The 15,471-nt window shown below is 34.4% G+C and overlaps 2 protein-coding genes and 1 long non-coding RNA gene across 3 annotated transcripts in view; 2 read left to right on the top strand and 1 right to left on the bottom strand.

Moving 5' to 3' along the window:
• The window catches only part of LOC119608717 (protein eyes shut-like), a 47,748-nt gene extending 46,786 nt beyond the window's left edge, over nt 1-962 (top strand). The window contains exon 5 of the mRNA XM_037963237.1: nt 6-962. Coding sequence (XP_037819165.1) covers nt 6-898 — 893 coding nt within the window. The 3' untranslated portion in view covers nt 899-962. The remainder of the gene's footprint in view (nt 1-5) is intronic.
• The window catches only part of LOC119608720, a 100,474-nt gene that overhangs the window by 24,379 nt on the left and 60,624 nt on the right, over nt 1-15,471 (bottom strand). The window contains exon 3 of the long non-coding RNA XR_005231834.1: nt 4,900-5,359. This is a non-coding gene — a long non-coding RNA (uncharacterized LOC119608720). The remainder of the gene's footprint in view (nt 1-4,899; nt 5,360-15,471) is intronic.
• LOC119608715 (protein eyes shut-like) overlaps nt 808-15,471 on the top strand; it is a 79,833-nt gene continuing 65,169 nt past the window's right edge. The window contains 2 exon segments of the mRNA XM_037963235.1: nt 808-1,643; nt 1,645-2,085. Coding sequence (XP_037819163.1) covers nt 867-1,643; nt 1,645-2,085 — 1,218 coding nt within the window. The 5' untranslated portion in view covers nt 808-866.

Below are 15,471 nucleotides of genomic sequence, written 5' to 3'. Positions count from 1 at the left end.
TCCAGGCACCGGAGCTAGATGTCAAAACGGTGGCGAATGCATTGAAGGACCTGGTCTTGAGTTTTCCTGTGAATGTGTCCCCGGTTGGCATGGACGCATCTGTCAGGAAGAAATCAATGAATGCGACTCCTCACCGTGCCAAAATGGCGGTGTCTGTGTGGACAAATTGGCCAGTTATGTGTGTGCCTGTCCCATGGGCTATACGGGGACAAATTGTGAAGAGGAAATACTAATATGTGCCGATAATCCTTGTCAAAATAATGCCCTCTGTCTGATGGAGGAAGGCGTGCCCACATGTTATTGTGTGCCCGATTATCATGGCGAGAAATGTGAATATCAATATGATGAATGTCAGCTGGGTCCCCGATGTATGAATGGTGGTGTTTGTATAGATGGTGTAGATACATTTTCCTGTTCCTGTCCGCCGCTGCTAACGGGCATGTTGTGTGAGTGTTTGATGATAGGAGAAGATTCTTTGGATTGTAATTACACGGCACCAGCTACCGCTTCTCCTGCCACTTACAAACCCAGACCAACACCGGAATTGACTACACCGAAGGGAGTGTCTACGACTGATATTAACGCATTTGAAACTAAATCACAAGAAGACATAGATGAAGGTGAGTCGAAAGAGACAATGGAGGAAGAAGAATCAATAGAAAAACCAGGCTCAGCAACAGTAACAATAACGGGTACTTCTACCACAGCCATTACACCTCTACATCCTACATCAGAATCCGATGAAGAAGAGGATGGCAGACACTTTACCAGTTACACCACAGAAACTCCAGCTTCTTATGACATTGATTCTAAAGGCAGTTCCGAGACACCATATACTTCACATACCAGTGCTTCAGAGGATGTAGATGAATCGGAAGAAGGCACCACAGTTTTCTAGATTTGATGTAAGCCCAAGTGGTGAATTTACCACGGCTAGGCCAATTATCACTAGTCATGGTGTAGAGGACTATAGTCCCGTCACGCACTCGGAAGAGTCCACAGCAGGTAGTGGTGAATCGGCGGGCGAAGATGATCATTCTGGAGGTTATATACATCCTACTAGACCTATCTATACACATACAGTTACTACTTTGGAAACTACCTACACTATAGAGTACACTACTCCTGTATCGCCATATAGTAAGCCCACCTATTATCCCACATTTGAGATACCACATATCACCACAAGACCGGAAACCGATAGTCATATTTCACCCTCCACCGAGACTGCTGCCCCTGAAGAGTCTGATGTCACCGCACCTCACGTCATTAGACCACATTTTACAACCACAGCAGCACCATTCTTTACCGAATACCCCGAAGTAGTGGTCACAACGAAATATGTGGGTATTGTAGCTGGCAGCGGTGGCGTAACAACGACAGTACAACCTTCCTATGGTCCCAGCTATACAATGACTACAACTTCCAGCACGGCTGGCTACGATTACGATACAGCTGAAGCAACATCTCCAGCGCCAGGCATTTCGGTAACCCTACATATTCCCGAAAATCGTACCTATACACCCTACACACCCACAACCATGCCTTCTATAATATACTATCCCACAACTACTTATGCTCCCAAAACTGTGGATTATGATACGACACCCTATCAACCGGATATAGGAATAACAACACAGCACCCCCCTTTACACTGACGATTTAACAGGTCGTCATATACCCACCACCTTGGCTCCCGCATACACCCCACCCGAATTGCCAAGTTCCACAGTTTCCGTGCCGCCTTTAGTTACGGCAACACCTACAGAATACAAACCAATTATTACCTATGTGCCACCCACGTTTACACAACCCACCTTTAGAACTACACTATCACCACCCACCTCGTATCCGGTACAACCAACAGAAGTGCCACAAACTCCCGTTACACCGAGTTTTAGTACTCAGGCTCCGGTAGTATCAAAAGCACCAACTACTGAAGCGAGCAGTGAAGAAGAGGAAAGTGCCAATACTGTGGGAACTGGTGCAGGTGGCACTGGAGTGGATAGTGAAGCTCATGCTGATTGCATTAAATATGGATGTTATAATGGCGGAACATGTGTTACAACCTCAGAGGGATCAAGGGTAAGTGAGAGTCTAACTAAATATAATTTTTTATCTATGATCAAAACCATCCGAAAACAGGTTTTAACTAAGATATGTTCGTTAAAAGTAAAATTAGCTGAATGCAAAATTTGAACTTATTCCAGTAGACGGGAACTACAAGTTCTAGTTCAGTTTTAGTTCAGTTCTAGTTCAGTTCTAGTTCAGTTCTAGTTCAGTTCTAGTTCAGTTCTAGTTCAGTTCTAGTTCAGTTCTAGTTCAGTTTCTAGTTCAGTTCTAGTTCAGCTCTAGTAGTTCTAGTTCAGTTCTAGTTCAGTTCTAGTTCAGTTCTAGTTCAGTTCTAGTTCAGTTCTAGTTCAGTTCTAGTTCAGTTCTAGTTCTAGGTTCTAGTTCAGTTCTAGTTCAGTTCTAGTTCAGTTCTAGTTCAGTTCTAGTTCAGTTCTAGTTCAGTTCTAGTTCAGTTCTAGTTCAGTTTAGTTCAGTTCTAGTTCAGTTCCAGTTCAGTTCTAGTTCAGTTCTAGTTCAGTTCTAGTTCAGTTCTAGTTCAGTTCTAGTTCAGTTCTAGTTCAGTTCTAGTTCAGTTCCAGTTCAGTTCTAGTTCAGTTCTAGTTCAGTTCTAGTTCAGTTCCAGTTCAGTTCTAGTTCAGTTCTAGTTCAGTTCTAATTCAGTTCTAGTTCAGTTCTAGTTCAGTTCTAGTTCAGTTCTAGTTCAGTTCTAGTTCAGTTCTAGTTCAGTTCTAGTTCAGTTCTAGTTCAGTTCTAGTTCAGTTCTAGTTCAGTTCTAGTTCAGTTCTAGTTCAGTTCTAGTTCAGTTCTAGTTCAGTTCTAGTTCAGTTCTAGTTCAGTTCTAGTTCAGTTCTAGTTCAGTTCTAGTTCAGTTCTAGTTCAGTTCTAGTTCAGTTCTAGTTCAGTTCTAGTTCAGTTCTAGTTCAGTTCTAGTTCAGTTCTAGTTCAGTTCAGTTCAGTTCTAGTTCAGTTCTAGTTCAGTTCTAGTTCAGTTCTAGTTCAGTTCTAGTTCAGTCTAGTTCAGTTCCAGTTCAGTTCTAGTTCAGTTCTAGTTCAGTTCTAGTTCAGTTCTAGTTCAGTTCTAGTTCAGTTCTAGTTCAGTTCTAGTTCAGTTCCAGTTCAGTTCTAGTTCAGTTCTAGTTCAGTTCTAGTTCAGTTCTCAGTTCAGTTCTAGTTCAGTTCTAATTCAGTTCTAGTTCAGTTCTAGTTCAGTTCTAGTTCAGTTCTAGTTCAGTTCTAGTTCAGTTCTAGTTCAGTTCTAGTTCAGTTCTAGTTCAGTTCTAGTTCAGTTCTAGTTCAGTTCTAGTTCAGTTCTAGTTCAGTTCTAGTTCAGTTCTAGTTCAGTTCTAGTTCAGTTCTAGTTCAGTTCTAGTTCAGTTCTAGTTCAGTTCTAGTTCAGTTCTAGTTCAGTTCTAGTTCAGTTCTAGTTCAGTTCTAGTTCAGTTCTAGTTCAGTTCTAGTTCAGTTCTAGTTCTAGTTCAGTTCTAGTTCAGTTCTAGTTCAGTTCTAGTTCAGTTCTAGTTCAGTTCTAGTTCAGTTCTAGTTCAGTTCTAGTTCAGTTCTAGTTCAGTTCTAGTTCAGTTCTAGTTCAGTTCTAGTTCAGTTCTAGTTCAGTTCTAGTTCAGTTCTAGTTCAGTTCTAGTTCAGTTCTAGTTCAGTTCTAGTTCAGTTTAGTTCAGTTCTAGTTCAGTTCTAGTTCAGTTCTAGTTCAGTTCTAGTTCAGTTCTAGTTCAGTTCTAGTTCAGTTCTAGTTCAGTTCTAGTTCAGTTCTAGTTCAGTTCTAGTTCAGTTCTAGTTCAGTTCTAGTTCAGTTCTAGTTCAGTTCTAGTTCAGTTCTAGTTCAGTTCTAGTTCAGTTCTAGTTCAGTTCTAGTTCAGTTCTAGTTCAGTTCTAGTTCAGTTCTAGTTAGTTCTAGTTCAGTTCTAGTTCAGTTCTAGTTCAGTTCTAGTTCAGTTCTAGTTCAGTTCTAGTTCAGTTCTAGTTCAGTTCTAGTTCAGTTCTAGTTCAGTTCTAGTTCAGTTCTAGTTCAGTTCTAGTTCAGTTCTAGTTCAGTTCTAGTTCAGTTCTAGTTCAGTTCTAGTTCAGTTCTAGTTCAGTTCTAGTTCAGTTCTAGTTCAGTTCTAGTTCAGTTCTAGTTCAGTTCTAGTTCAGTTCTAGTTCAGTTCTAGTTCAGTTCTAGTTCAGTTCTAGTTCAGTTCTAGTTCAGTTCTAGTTTAGTTCTAGTTCAGTTCTAGTTCCAGTTCGTGCTAATTTGACACCTTAATTTTTGTATTTAAAAGTGGACTTAAAAAAGTTCTTGAAATCCGTTACAAATTCCATCTAATGAAATACTCAAACTTTCTGACAGCATATTCACTGTAACCATCGATGTCATTATTAAATGTTAAATCAATTTAGTCACACATAGTATGTGTGTAAATATTTAAAGGTTCAATATTAATTCTTATTCAATTAACACGTCATATAGTCGTCAATATTTACTTTACCAACAGCCATTAAATGAAATAATAAAATCGATAACGAAATAATCACCCACCTAACTTTAATTGACCAAAGAATTAGAGGAAATTGTACCAAAAATTTATACACTAAAAATACACTAAATAAATATAAAAAAGTAAAAATATGAATATAGTTAAAATATATACATATAATAAGTAATAAACGGAACTATAGTTAACCCCCAGTGGCATTTTAATTTCATTTGAAACGTTTTGATATTAAAAAAAACATATTTCATATATCCATCTATATATTTTTCTGGTATTTAAGTCTTATTGAGCCATAATAAATTAAATTTAATTTGACACTTAAATATAAACCACTCACCCTTGACTGACTGGTCAAAACCTGGCAGAGAGTCCAAATGCCAGAAACAGAAGAGTAATATAAAAGTGGTAGAAGTTGTTATACAAACTACTACTACTACTACAAACCTCCCAGTAGAGTGTCAAAAGTAACCAACCACAACACAAATGAAATGTTTCGTTTTAAACAACAAAAAATTTATATCCCTTTTGGTATAGAGAATCGTAGAAAATCCATTTAAAACGCTAGTGCTGATGGTGATGATGACGAAAAAACTGGAAACTGTGTCAACGCCAAAGTCAATGTTTGTTAAATACACAAGATGGGGTCATTTAATATGTGCTTGTATGCTTTGTTTAGTTCATTCGCTGTAGTCGTTTTCAAAGTTGAATGTACGCTCTCCGTTAGCAACATTCAAAACTACATACATACATATTTGTTTCATTCATACCACATGGTCAGTTGATTTCAGTTTGTTGGCCTAAAAATAAAAAAAGTATTAGAAAGAGGTATAAGAGAGAGGAAAATTAAAATAAATTCATAAAATAAATTAGATATAATAATTACTAGATATGGTAGGCAACTATGAATTTCAAATGCCTTATAGTTCTAGTTCAATTCTAGTTCAGTTCTAGTTCAGTTCTAGTTCAGTTCTAGTTCAGTTCTAGTTCAGTTCTAGTTCAGTTCTAGTTCAGTTCTAGTTCAGTTCTAGTTCAGTTCTAGTTCAGTTCTAGTTCAGTTCTAGTTCAGTTCTAGTTCAGTTCTAGTTCAGTTCTAGTTCAGTTCTAGTTCAGTTCTAGTTCAGTTCTAGTTCAGTTCTAGTTCAGTTCTAGTTCAGTTCTAGTTCAGTTCTAGTTCAGTTCTAGTTCAGTTCTAGTTCAGTTCTAGTTCAGTTCTAGTTCAGTTCTAGTTCAGTTCTAGTTCAGTTCTAGTTCAGTTCTAGTTCAGTTCTAGTTCAGTTCTAGTTCAGTTCTAGTTCAGTTCTAGTTCAGTTCTAGTTCAGTTCTAGTTCAGTTCTAGTTCAGTTCTAGTTCAGTTCTAGTTCAGTTCTAGTTCAGTTCTAGTTCAGTTCTAGTTCAGTTCTAGTTCAGTTCTAGTTCAGTTCTAGTTCAGTTCTAGTTCAGTTCTAGTTCAGTTCTAGTTCAGTTCTAGTTCAGTTCTAGTTCAGTTCTAGTTCAGTTCTAGTTCAGTTCTAGTTCAGTTCTAGTTCAGTTCTAGTTCAGTTCTAGTTCAGTTCTAGTTCAGTTCTAGTTCAGTTCTAGTTCAGTTCTAGTTCAGTTCTAGTTCAGTTCTAGTTCAGTTCTAGTTCAGTTCTAGTTCAGTTCTAGTTCAGTTCTAGTTCAGTTCTAGTTCAGTTCTAGTTCAGTTCTAGTTCAGTTCTAGTTCAGTTCTAGTTCAGTTCTAGTTCAGTTCTAGTTCAGTTCTAGTTCAGTTCTAGTTCAGTTCTAGTTCAGTTCTAGTTCAGTTCTAGTTCAGTTCTAGTTCAGTTCTAGTTCAGTTCTAGTTCAGTTCTAGTTCAGTTCTAGTTCAGTTCTAGTTCAGTTCTAGTTCAGTTCTAGTTCAGTTCTAGTTCAGTTCTAGTTCAGTTCTAGTTCAGTTCTAGTTCAGTTCTAGTTCAGTTCTAGTTCAGTTCTAGTTCAGTTCTTGTTCAGTTCTAGTTCAGTTCTAGTTCAGTTCTAGTTCAGTTCTAGTTCAGTTCTAGTTCATTTCTAGTTCAGTTCTAGTTCAGTTCTAGTTCAGTTCAGTTCTAGTTCAGTTCTAGTTCAGTTCTAGTTCAGTTCTAGTTCAGTCCTAGTTCAGTCCTAGTTCAGTTCTAGTTCAGTTCTAGTTCAGTTCTAGTTCAGTTCTGGTTCAGTTCTAGTTCAGTTCTAGTTCAGTTCTAGTTCAGTTCTAGTTCAGTTCTAGTTCAGTTCTAGTTCAGTTCTAGTTCAGTTCTAGTTCAGTTCTAGTTCAGTTCTAGTTCAGTTCTAGTTCAGTTCTAGTTCAGTTCTAGTTCAGTTCTAGTTCAGTTCTAGTTCAGTTCTAGTTCAGTTCTAGTTCAGTTCTAGTTCAGTTCTAGTTCAGTTCTAGTTCAGTTCTAGTTCAGTTCTAGTTCAGTTCTAGTTCAGTTCTAGTTCAGTTCTAGTTCAGTTCTAGTTCAGTTCTAGTTCAGTTCTAGTTCAGTTCTAGTTCAGTTCTAGTTCAATTCTAGTTCAGTTCTAGTTCAGTTCTAGTTCAGTTCTAGTTCAGTTCTAGTTCAGTTCTAGTTCAGTTCTAGTTCAGTTCAGTTCTAGTTCTTCAGTTTAGTTCAGTTCTAGTTCAGTTCTAGTTCAGTTCTAGTTCAGTTCTAGTTCAGTTCTAGTTCAGTTCTAGTTCAGTTCTAGTTCAGTTCTAGTTCAGTTCTAGTTCAGTTCTAGTTCAGTTCTAGTTCAGTTCTAGTTCAGTTCTAGTTCAGTTCTAGTTCAGTTCTAGTTCAGTTCTAGTTCAGTTCTAGTTCAGTTCTAGTTCAGTTCTAGTTCAGTTCTAGTTCAGTTCTAGTTCAGTTCTAGTTCAGTTCTAGTTCAGTTCTAGTTCAGTTCTAGTTCAGTTCTAGTTCAGTTTCTAGTTCAGTTCTAGTTCAGTTCTAGTTCAGTTCTTTCAGTTCTAGTTCAGTTCTAGTTCAGTTCTAGTTCAGTTCTAGTTCAGTTCTAGTTCAGTTCTAGTTCAGTTCTAGTTCAGTTCTAGTTCAGTTCTAGTTCAGTTCTAGTTCAGTTCTAGTTCAGTTCTAGTTCAGTTCTAGTTCAGTTCTAGTTCAGTTCTAGTTCAGTTTAGTTCAGTTCTAGTTCAGTTCTAGTTCAGTTCTTCAGTTCAGTTCTAGTTCAGTTCTAGTTCAGTTCTAGTTCAGTTCTAGTTCAGTTCTAGTTCAGTTCTAGTTCAGTCTAGTTCAGTTCTAGTTCAGTTCTAGTTCAGTTCTAGTTCAGTTCTAGTTCAGTTCTAGTTCAGTTCTAGTTCAGTTCTAGTTCAGTTTCTAGTTCAGTTCTAGTCAGTTCTAAGTTCAGTTCTAGTTCAGTTCTAGTTCATTTCTAGTTCAGTTCTAGTCAGTTCTAGTTCAGTTCTAGTACAAGTTCAGTTCTAGTTCAGTTCTAATTCAGTTTTCAGTTAAATTCTAGTTCTATTTTTGTAATGGAGACAATCATATATGAAATTAATATATCCTGGTCCACTTGATAGCACCACTAAAATATATTGTCATACGAATGACAGAATGTGAAATTAATATAATTATACATTGGGGTACGCAGAGATTTCCGCAAAAATTACAGAAAAAAAACTATAAAAATATAATCTCATAGAAAACAACAACTAAAAACAAATTATAAATACTAGTGTATGGAAATTTTTATCTATTTCAATCTAGGATTTAGGAAATAAAATATATAATGGCAGTAGCACAAATAGCAGCAAATATTTATTGAAATTTATAGTATTAAATTAAATTTAAGAGTCATTTATAAAACGAAAAAAAAAAATGATAATTAAAGCCTATAAAGGATAATGTCAGTGAGGGTGACAACAAAAGGAGAAAAGAGGGATATATAAAAGACAAGTCATCGGGGGTCAGTGTTTTTGCAACACCAGCAAATACGCTTTGTGCATAAGCATTAGACCCCTATAATTGTTATTTAATGTTTTTTTTTTTTCATAAAAATTTTATATGAATCTGTGTGTGTTTCCTAAAATAATATTTAATTTCTATATAACACAATTTTGTTATACTGCGTGTTTGTGTAGGATTTTTAAAAAAATGGTTTTCTATGTAAAATTAATTTAACAAAAAATCTCTGCAATATATGTAATGAAAATACATATATTTATAATACACTATTTCATTTTATTTTATTTTTCAAAAAGTTTCACTTGCAAAAATAAACTATTTCGCTCACAAAAAACACTTTCAAATAAATTAAAATATTAAATATCGTTTTTATTAGTATTATTTTCATGTGTGCGATTGTTGCAATTTTGCACTATTAATTTAATAATTTTTTTCCAAAAAAAAACTTACACTGATATTAAACTTACATTGAAAAATTAAAATTAATTTACAAATAATTACATAGTGTTAGTCATGGCTAAAACAACAATATGTTGTAAAATGTCTAATTAATTTAACAATTTAATTTTTAAGAAAAAAGACCTCCGACATCGCCCTAATAGTTAGATTCTTTTCATATATACATGTTAAACTAAGTTACGAGACTAGTATTCATGCAATTTCTAACAGTATTGAAAAGGCTTGAAAGTTCAGATAAAAAAAATTAATTTTTCTCACTGTCTATATATCACCAAATATAAGATATAATAAATAATACTAATTATAAAAACTTGAAAATTTTTAGCATCTAATTAGAGATACCAGAAAAAAAAACAATTTAAATAACAATTACATTTTGTACACTACTAATTATAATGATTATTATATAACACATAGAATTTACATAGAATACATAGAATTTATAATTAATTGTATTTATTTATTCTATTAAAGTGAACATAAAATGTAATTATTATTAGCAAACATTTTTTAGAGTGTGACAGTGATAATGACAATAATTGCAGTATTTATATAAAGTTCAATTTTACAGCAATTTCAAAACGATTTAATTTTCTTTAAAATACACAATAAATATTGCTACATATAATTCACAGGTTACGACAGCTACATATTCCAACAAAACTAAGCCCTTTCTCGTAAAAATATTTTAAAATTAAAAAAAAAAAATCACACAAATTTCTAACCTAAAGGTAAATTTCGTTTTTATTTCCATTGTAATTGTTTAATATTTAAACAAAATTACATTTTACTGCAAAAATTCTTTTACAATAAATTTCAAATGTAATGCATAATAAATAATTTTACAGAGTTGGTAATATTCCTTCTCATATCCAACAAAGCCATAATACAAACACTCAGTAAAATGTTTACATCTTGGCATATACTACTGCAGAACTGAACTAAAATTTAATTGGAACAGAACTGAACTAGAACTGACTAGAACTGAACTAGAACTGAACTAGAACTGAACTAGAACTGAACTAGAACTGAACTAGAACTGAACTAGAACTGAACTAGAACTGAACTAGAACTGAACTAGAACTGAACTAGAACTAAACTAGAACTGAACTAACTGAACTAGAACTGAACTAGAACTGAACTAGAACTGAACTAGAACTGAACTAGAACTGAACTAGAACTGAACTAGAACTGAACTAGAACTGAACTAGAACTGAACTAGAACTGAACTAGAACTGAACTAGAAATGAACTAGAACTGAACTAGAACTGAACTAGAACTGAACTAGAACTGAACTAGAACTGAACTAGAACTGAACTAGAACTGAACTAGAACTGAACTAGAACTGAACTAGAACTGAACTAGAACGAACTAGAACTGAACTAGAACTGAACTAGAACTGAACTAGAACTGAACTAGAACTGAACTAGAACTGAACTAGAACTGAACTAGAACTGAACTAGAACTGAACTAGAACTGAACTAGAACTGAACTAGAACTGAACTAGAACTGAACTAGAACTGAACTAGAACTGAACTAGAACTGAACTAGAACTGAACTAGAACTGAACTAGAACTGAACTAGAACTGAACTAGAACTGAACTAGAACTGAACTAGAACTGAACTAGAACTGAACTAGAACTGAACTAGAACTGAACTAGAACTGAACTAGAACTGAACTAGAACTGAACTAGAACTGAACTAGAACTGAACTAGAACTGAACTAGAACTGAACTAGAACTGAACTAGAACTGAACTAGAACTGAACTAGAACTGAACTAGAACTGAACTAGAACTGAACTAGAACTGAACTAGAACTGAACTAGAACTGAACTAGAACTGAACTAGAACTGAACTAGAACTGAACTAGAACTGAACTAGAACTGAACTAGAACTGAACTAGAACTGAACTTGAACTGAACTAGAACTGAACTAGAACTGAACTAGAACTGAACTAGAACTGAACTAGAAAACTGAACTAACTGAACTAGAACTGAACTAGAACTGAACTAGAACTGAACTAGAACTGAACTAGAACTGAACTAGAACTGAACTAGAACTGAACTAGAACTGAACTAGAACTGAACTAGAACTGAACTAGAACTGAACTAGAACTGAACTAGAACTGAACTAGAACTGAACTAGAACTGAACTAGAACTGAACTAGAACTGAACTAGAACTGAACTAGAACTGAGAACTGAACTAGAACTGAACTAGAACTGAACTAGAACTAGAACTGACTAGAACTGAACTAGAACTGACTAGAACTGAACTAGAACTGAACTAGAACTGAACTAGAACTGAACTAGAACTGAACTAGAACTGAACTAGAACTGAACTAGAACTGAACTAGAACTGAACTAGAACTGAACTAGAACTGAACTAGAACTGAACTAGAACTGAACTAGAACTGAACTAGAACGAACTAGAACTGAACTAGAACTGAACTAGAACTGAACTAGAACTGAACTAGAACTGAACTAAAACTGAACTAGAACTGAACTAGAACTGAACTAGAACTGAACTAGAACTGAACTAGAACCGAACTAGAACTGAACTAGAACTGAACTAGAACTGAACTAGACTGAACTAGAACTGAACTAGAACTGAAATAGAACTGAACTAGAACTGAACTAGAACTGAACTAGAACGAACTAGAACTAGAACTGAACTAGAACTGAACTAGAACTGAACTAGAACTGAACTAGAACTGAACTAGAACTGAACTAAACTGAACTAGAACTGAACTAGAACTGAACTAGAACTGAACTAGAACTGAACTAGAACTGAACTAGAACTGAACTAGAACTGAACTAGAACTGAACTAGAACTGAACTAGAACTGAACTAGAACTGAACTAGAACTGAACTAGAACTGAACTAGAACTGAACTAGAACTGAACTAGAACTGAACTAGAACTGAACTAGAACTGAACTAGAACTGAACTAGAACTGAACTAGAACTGAACTAGAACTGAACTAGAACTGAACTAGAACTGAACTAGAACTGAACTAGAACTGAACTAGAACTGAACTAGAACTGAACTAGAACTGAACTAGAACTGAACTAGAACTGAACTAGAACTGAACTAGAACTGAACTAGAACTGAACTAGAACTGAACTAGAACTGAACTAGAACTGAACTAGAACTGAACTAGAACTGAACTAGAACTGAACTAGAACTGAACTAGAACTGAACTAGAACTGAACTAGAACTGAACTAGAACTGAACTAGAACTGAACTAGAACTGAACTAGAACTGAACTAGAACTGAACTAGAACTGAACTAGAACTGAACAGAACTGACTAGAACTGAACTAGAACTGAACTAGAACTGAACTAGAACTGAACTAGAACTGAACTAGAACTGAACTAGAACTGAACTAGAACTGAACTAGAACTGAACTAGAACTGAACTAGAACTGAACTAGAACTGAACTAGAACTGAAACTAGAACTGAACTAGAACTGAACTAGAACTGAACTAGAACTGAACTGAAACTGAACTAGAACTGAACTAGAACTGAACTAGAACTGAACTAGAACTGAACTAGAACTGAACTAGAACTGAACTAGAACTGAACTAGAACTGAACTAGAAACTGAACTAGAACTGAACTAGAACTGAACTAGAACTGAACTAGAACTGAACTAGAACTGAACTAGAACTGAACTAGAACTGAACTAGAACTGCTAGAACTGAACTAGAACTGAACTAGAACTGAACTAGAACTGAACTAGAACTGAACTAGAACTGAACTAGAACTGAACTAGAACTGAACTAGAACTGAACTAGAACTGAACTAGAACTGAACTAGAACTGAACTAGAACTGAACTAGAACTGAACTAGAACTGAACTAGAACTGAACTAGTACTGAACTAGAACTGAACTAGAACTAAACTAGAACTGAACTAGAACTGGACTAGTGGAACTTGGCCAACTACTCTATAATAATTATTATTTTTAACAACAGCGAAATGGAAGGGTGTATGGTTATGTGAATAAGTGTTTTGTGTCTGTTTCTAAACTCTGTATGGGTGTGTAACAGTTCATTAACTTTAAAATCATTTATAAAATTATGACAAGTTTTTCGCTTTAGACTAAAACTTTTAAATGAAAAAATAAACAGCTACAAATCTTATAATATAAACTTTTAGTAATTTCATAATAATCATAAAAAACTGAAACTTGTTACAGCAACAAAAAACACTAAATTAGTGTGACGAGGGAAGAGAGGAGAAGAAATATGCATGCAAAATGAATAAACGCATAAATTATTAAAAAGTGGAAAATGAAAATAACTTGTGTTACTTTTAAATACCTTTTTCTAAGAAATACTTGTTGGGAACAGCAGCAGGGTAAAGTGACAGTGGGTTAGCAAAACTCTTACTTAAATTATTTACATTTCCTAAAAATTTATTTTAAGCATCACATTTTTTTACACCAAACCCATTGTGCCACAGTATTCTCAGTTTTTCTAAAACAAATTTACTTTAGCTTCTTACTCATCAGATTTACATCTTCAGACTATTACTGTTTTACTCAAGAACACGATAATAACACTTCTCTTACTACATGTAAAAATGATTAATACAATAAAAAAACAAGAAAGAGGAAAAAAATCCATGTCAAATAAAATGCGTAAGGACTTTTTGAAGATAATAAATGTATGTGCGTTTTTATGAACCATAGTGCGTCTGTTTCAATGACAGCAGATGAATGAAAATAACGTAAATATGACACAGAAAGGATAAAGGAAACAAGAACTTAAACAACAGACTAATGATGTACTTAAGCAAAAAGAAAAAAAGAACATGTAAATAATAAAGAAGCAAAGTATCTTATGTAGGAAAAACAACAAACTCTAATGATGATGACACTGAATGATTATGATGACGATGATGTTGTACAAGTAGGAAAAATAAATCGCTCTGAGTAACAAATATAATTCCTTAAGATTGGTATTAAAAATATGAAAAGCTGCTGTAAATTTAGGTAAATTTTATTAGGCCTTTAGATGGCATGAGAAATTTAGTTGCTACTAAATTTAAATCTCAAGTGTTGCCATAGTTTTTAAGGAATTCCTAGGAAATGGATTGAAAGAGTAATACATTTATTAAAAAAAGTTAAAAGTACAACAGAGAAGTTATCAGAATAAGTTTTCATAAATAAAGGTTGAGAGGCTGATAAAGACAAAACTTTATAAAGAAAATTTATTGAATAGTAAAGTTGTCGGAGCAAGATTTGCATAGAAAAGTTAACAGAGCCACTTTTCGCATAGAAACTTTGTTAGATGAACTTTTCGTTTAGAAAAGTTGTCAGAGGAACTTTTCGTATAGAAAAGTTGTCAGAGGAACTTTTCGTTTAGAAACGTTGTCAGAGGAACTTTTCGTAAAGAAAAGTTGTCAGAGGAACCTTTTGTAAAGCAAAGTTGTCAGAGTAACTTTTCGTAAAGAAAAGTTGTCAGAGGAACTTTTTGTAAAGAAAAGTTGTCAGAGGAACTTTTCGTAAAGAAAAGTTGTCAGAGGAACTTTTCGTATAGAAAAGTTGTCAGAGGAACTTTCCGTATAGAAAAGTTGTCAGAGGAACTTTTCGTATAGAAAAGTTGTCAGAGGAACTTTTCGTATAAAAAAGTTGTCAGAGGAACTTTTCGTATAGAAAAGTTGTCAGAGGAACTTTTCGTATAGAAAAGTTGTCGGAGGAACTTTTCGTAAAGAAAAATTTTTGAAGGAGCTTTTCGTAAAGAAAAGTTGTCAGAGGAACTTTTTGTAAAGAAAAGTTGTCAGAGAAACTTTTCGTAAAGAAAAGTTGTCAGAGGAACTTTTTGTAAAGAAAAGTTGTCAGAGAAACTTTTCGTAAAGAAAAGTTGTCAGAGGAACTTTTCGTATAGAAAAGTTGTCAGAGGAACTTTTCGTATAGAAAAGTTGTCAGAGGAACTTTTCGTATAGAAAAGTTGTCAGAGCAACTTTTCGTATAGAAAAGTTGTTAGAGCAACTTTTCGTAAAGAAAAGTTGTCAGAGGAACTTTTGTAAAGAAAAGTTGTCAGAGTAACTTTTCGTAAAGAAAAGTTGTCAGAGGAACTTTTTGTAAAGAAAAGTTGTCAGAGTAACTTTTCGTAAAGAAAAGTTGTCAGAGGAACTTTTCGTATAGAAAAGTTGTCAGAGGAACTTTTCGTATAGAAAAGTTGTCAGAGGAACTTTTCGTATAGAAAAGTTGTCAGAGGAACTTTTCGTATAGAAAAGTTGTCAGAGGAACTTTTCGTATAGAAAAGTTGTCAGAGGAACTTTTCATATAGAAAAGTTGTCAGAGCCACTTCTGGCATGGAAAAGTTGTCAGAGCAACTATTCGTATAGAAAAGTTGTCAGAGCAACTATTCGTATAGAAAAGTTGTCAGAGCAACTCTTGTTATGGAGACATTTTCAGAGCAACTTTGAGTATAGAAAATTTCTCATATTTTCTTAAAAAATGTAGTCAGGGCAACTTTTGATATAGAAAAGTTGTCCAAACAACTTTTCTTATAGAAGTCATCACAACATATGTTATATTAAATTAAGTATTT

Source organism: Lucilia sericata, unplaced genomic scaffold (genome assembly GCF_015586225.1).
Source record: "Lucilia sericata isolate MDLA Ls3-8-SP2 unplaced genomic scaffold, ASM1558622v1 Contig000875F_arrow, whole genome shotgun sequence".
NCBI classification, from domain to species: domain Eukaryota; kingdom Metazoa; phylum Arthropoda; class Insecta; order Diptera; family Calliphoridae; genus Lucilia; species Lucilia sericata.
Note: the sequence above shows the minus strand (reverse complement) of the source record. Positions and strands in the feature narration are given on the sequence as shown.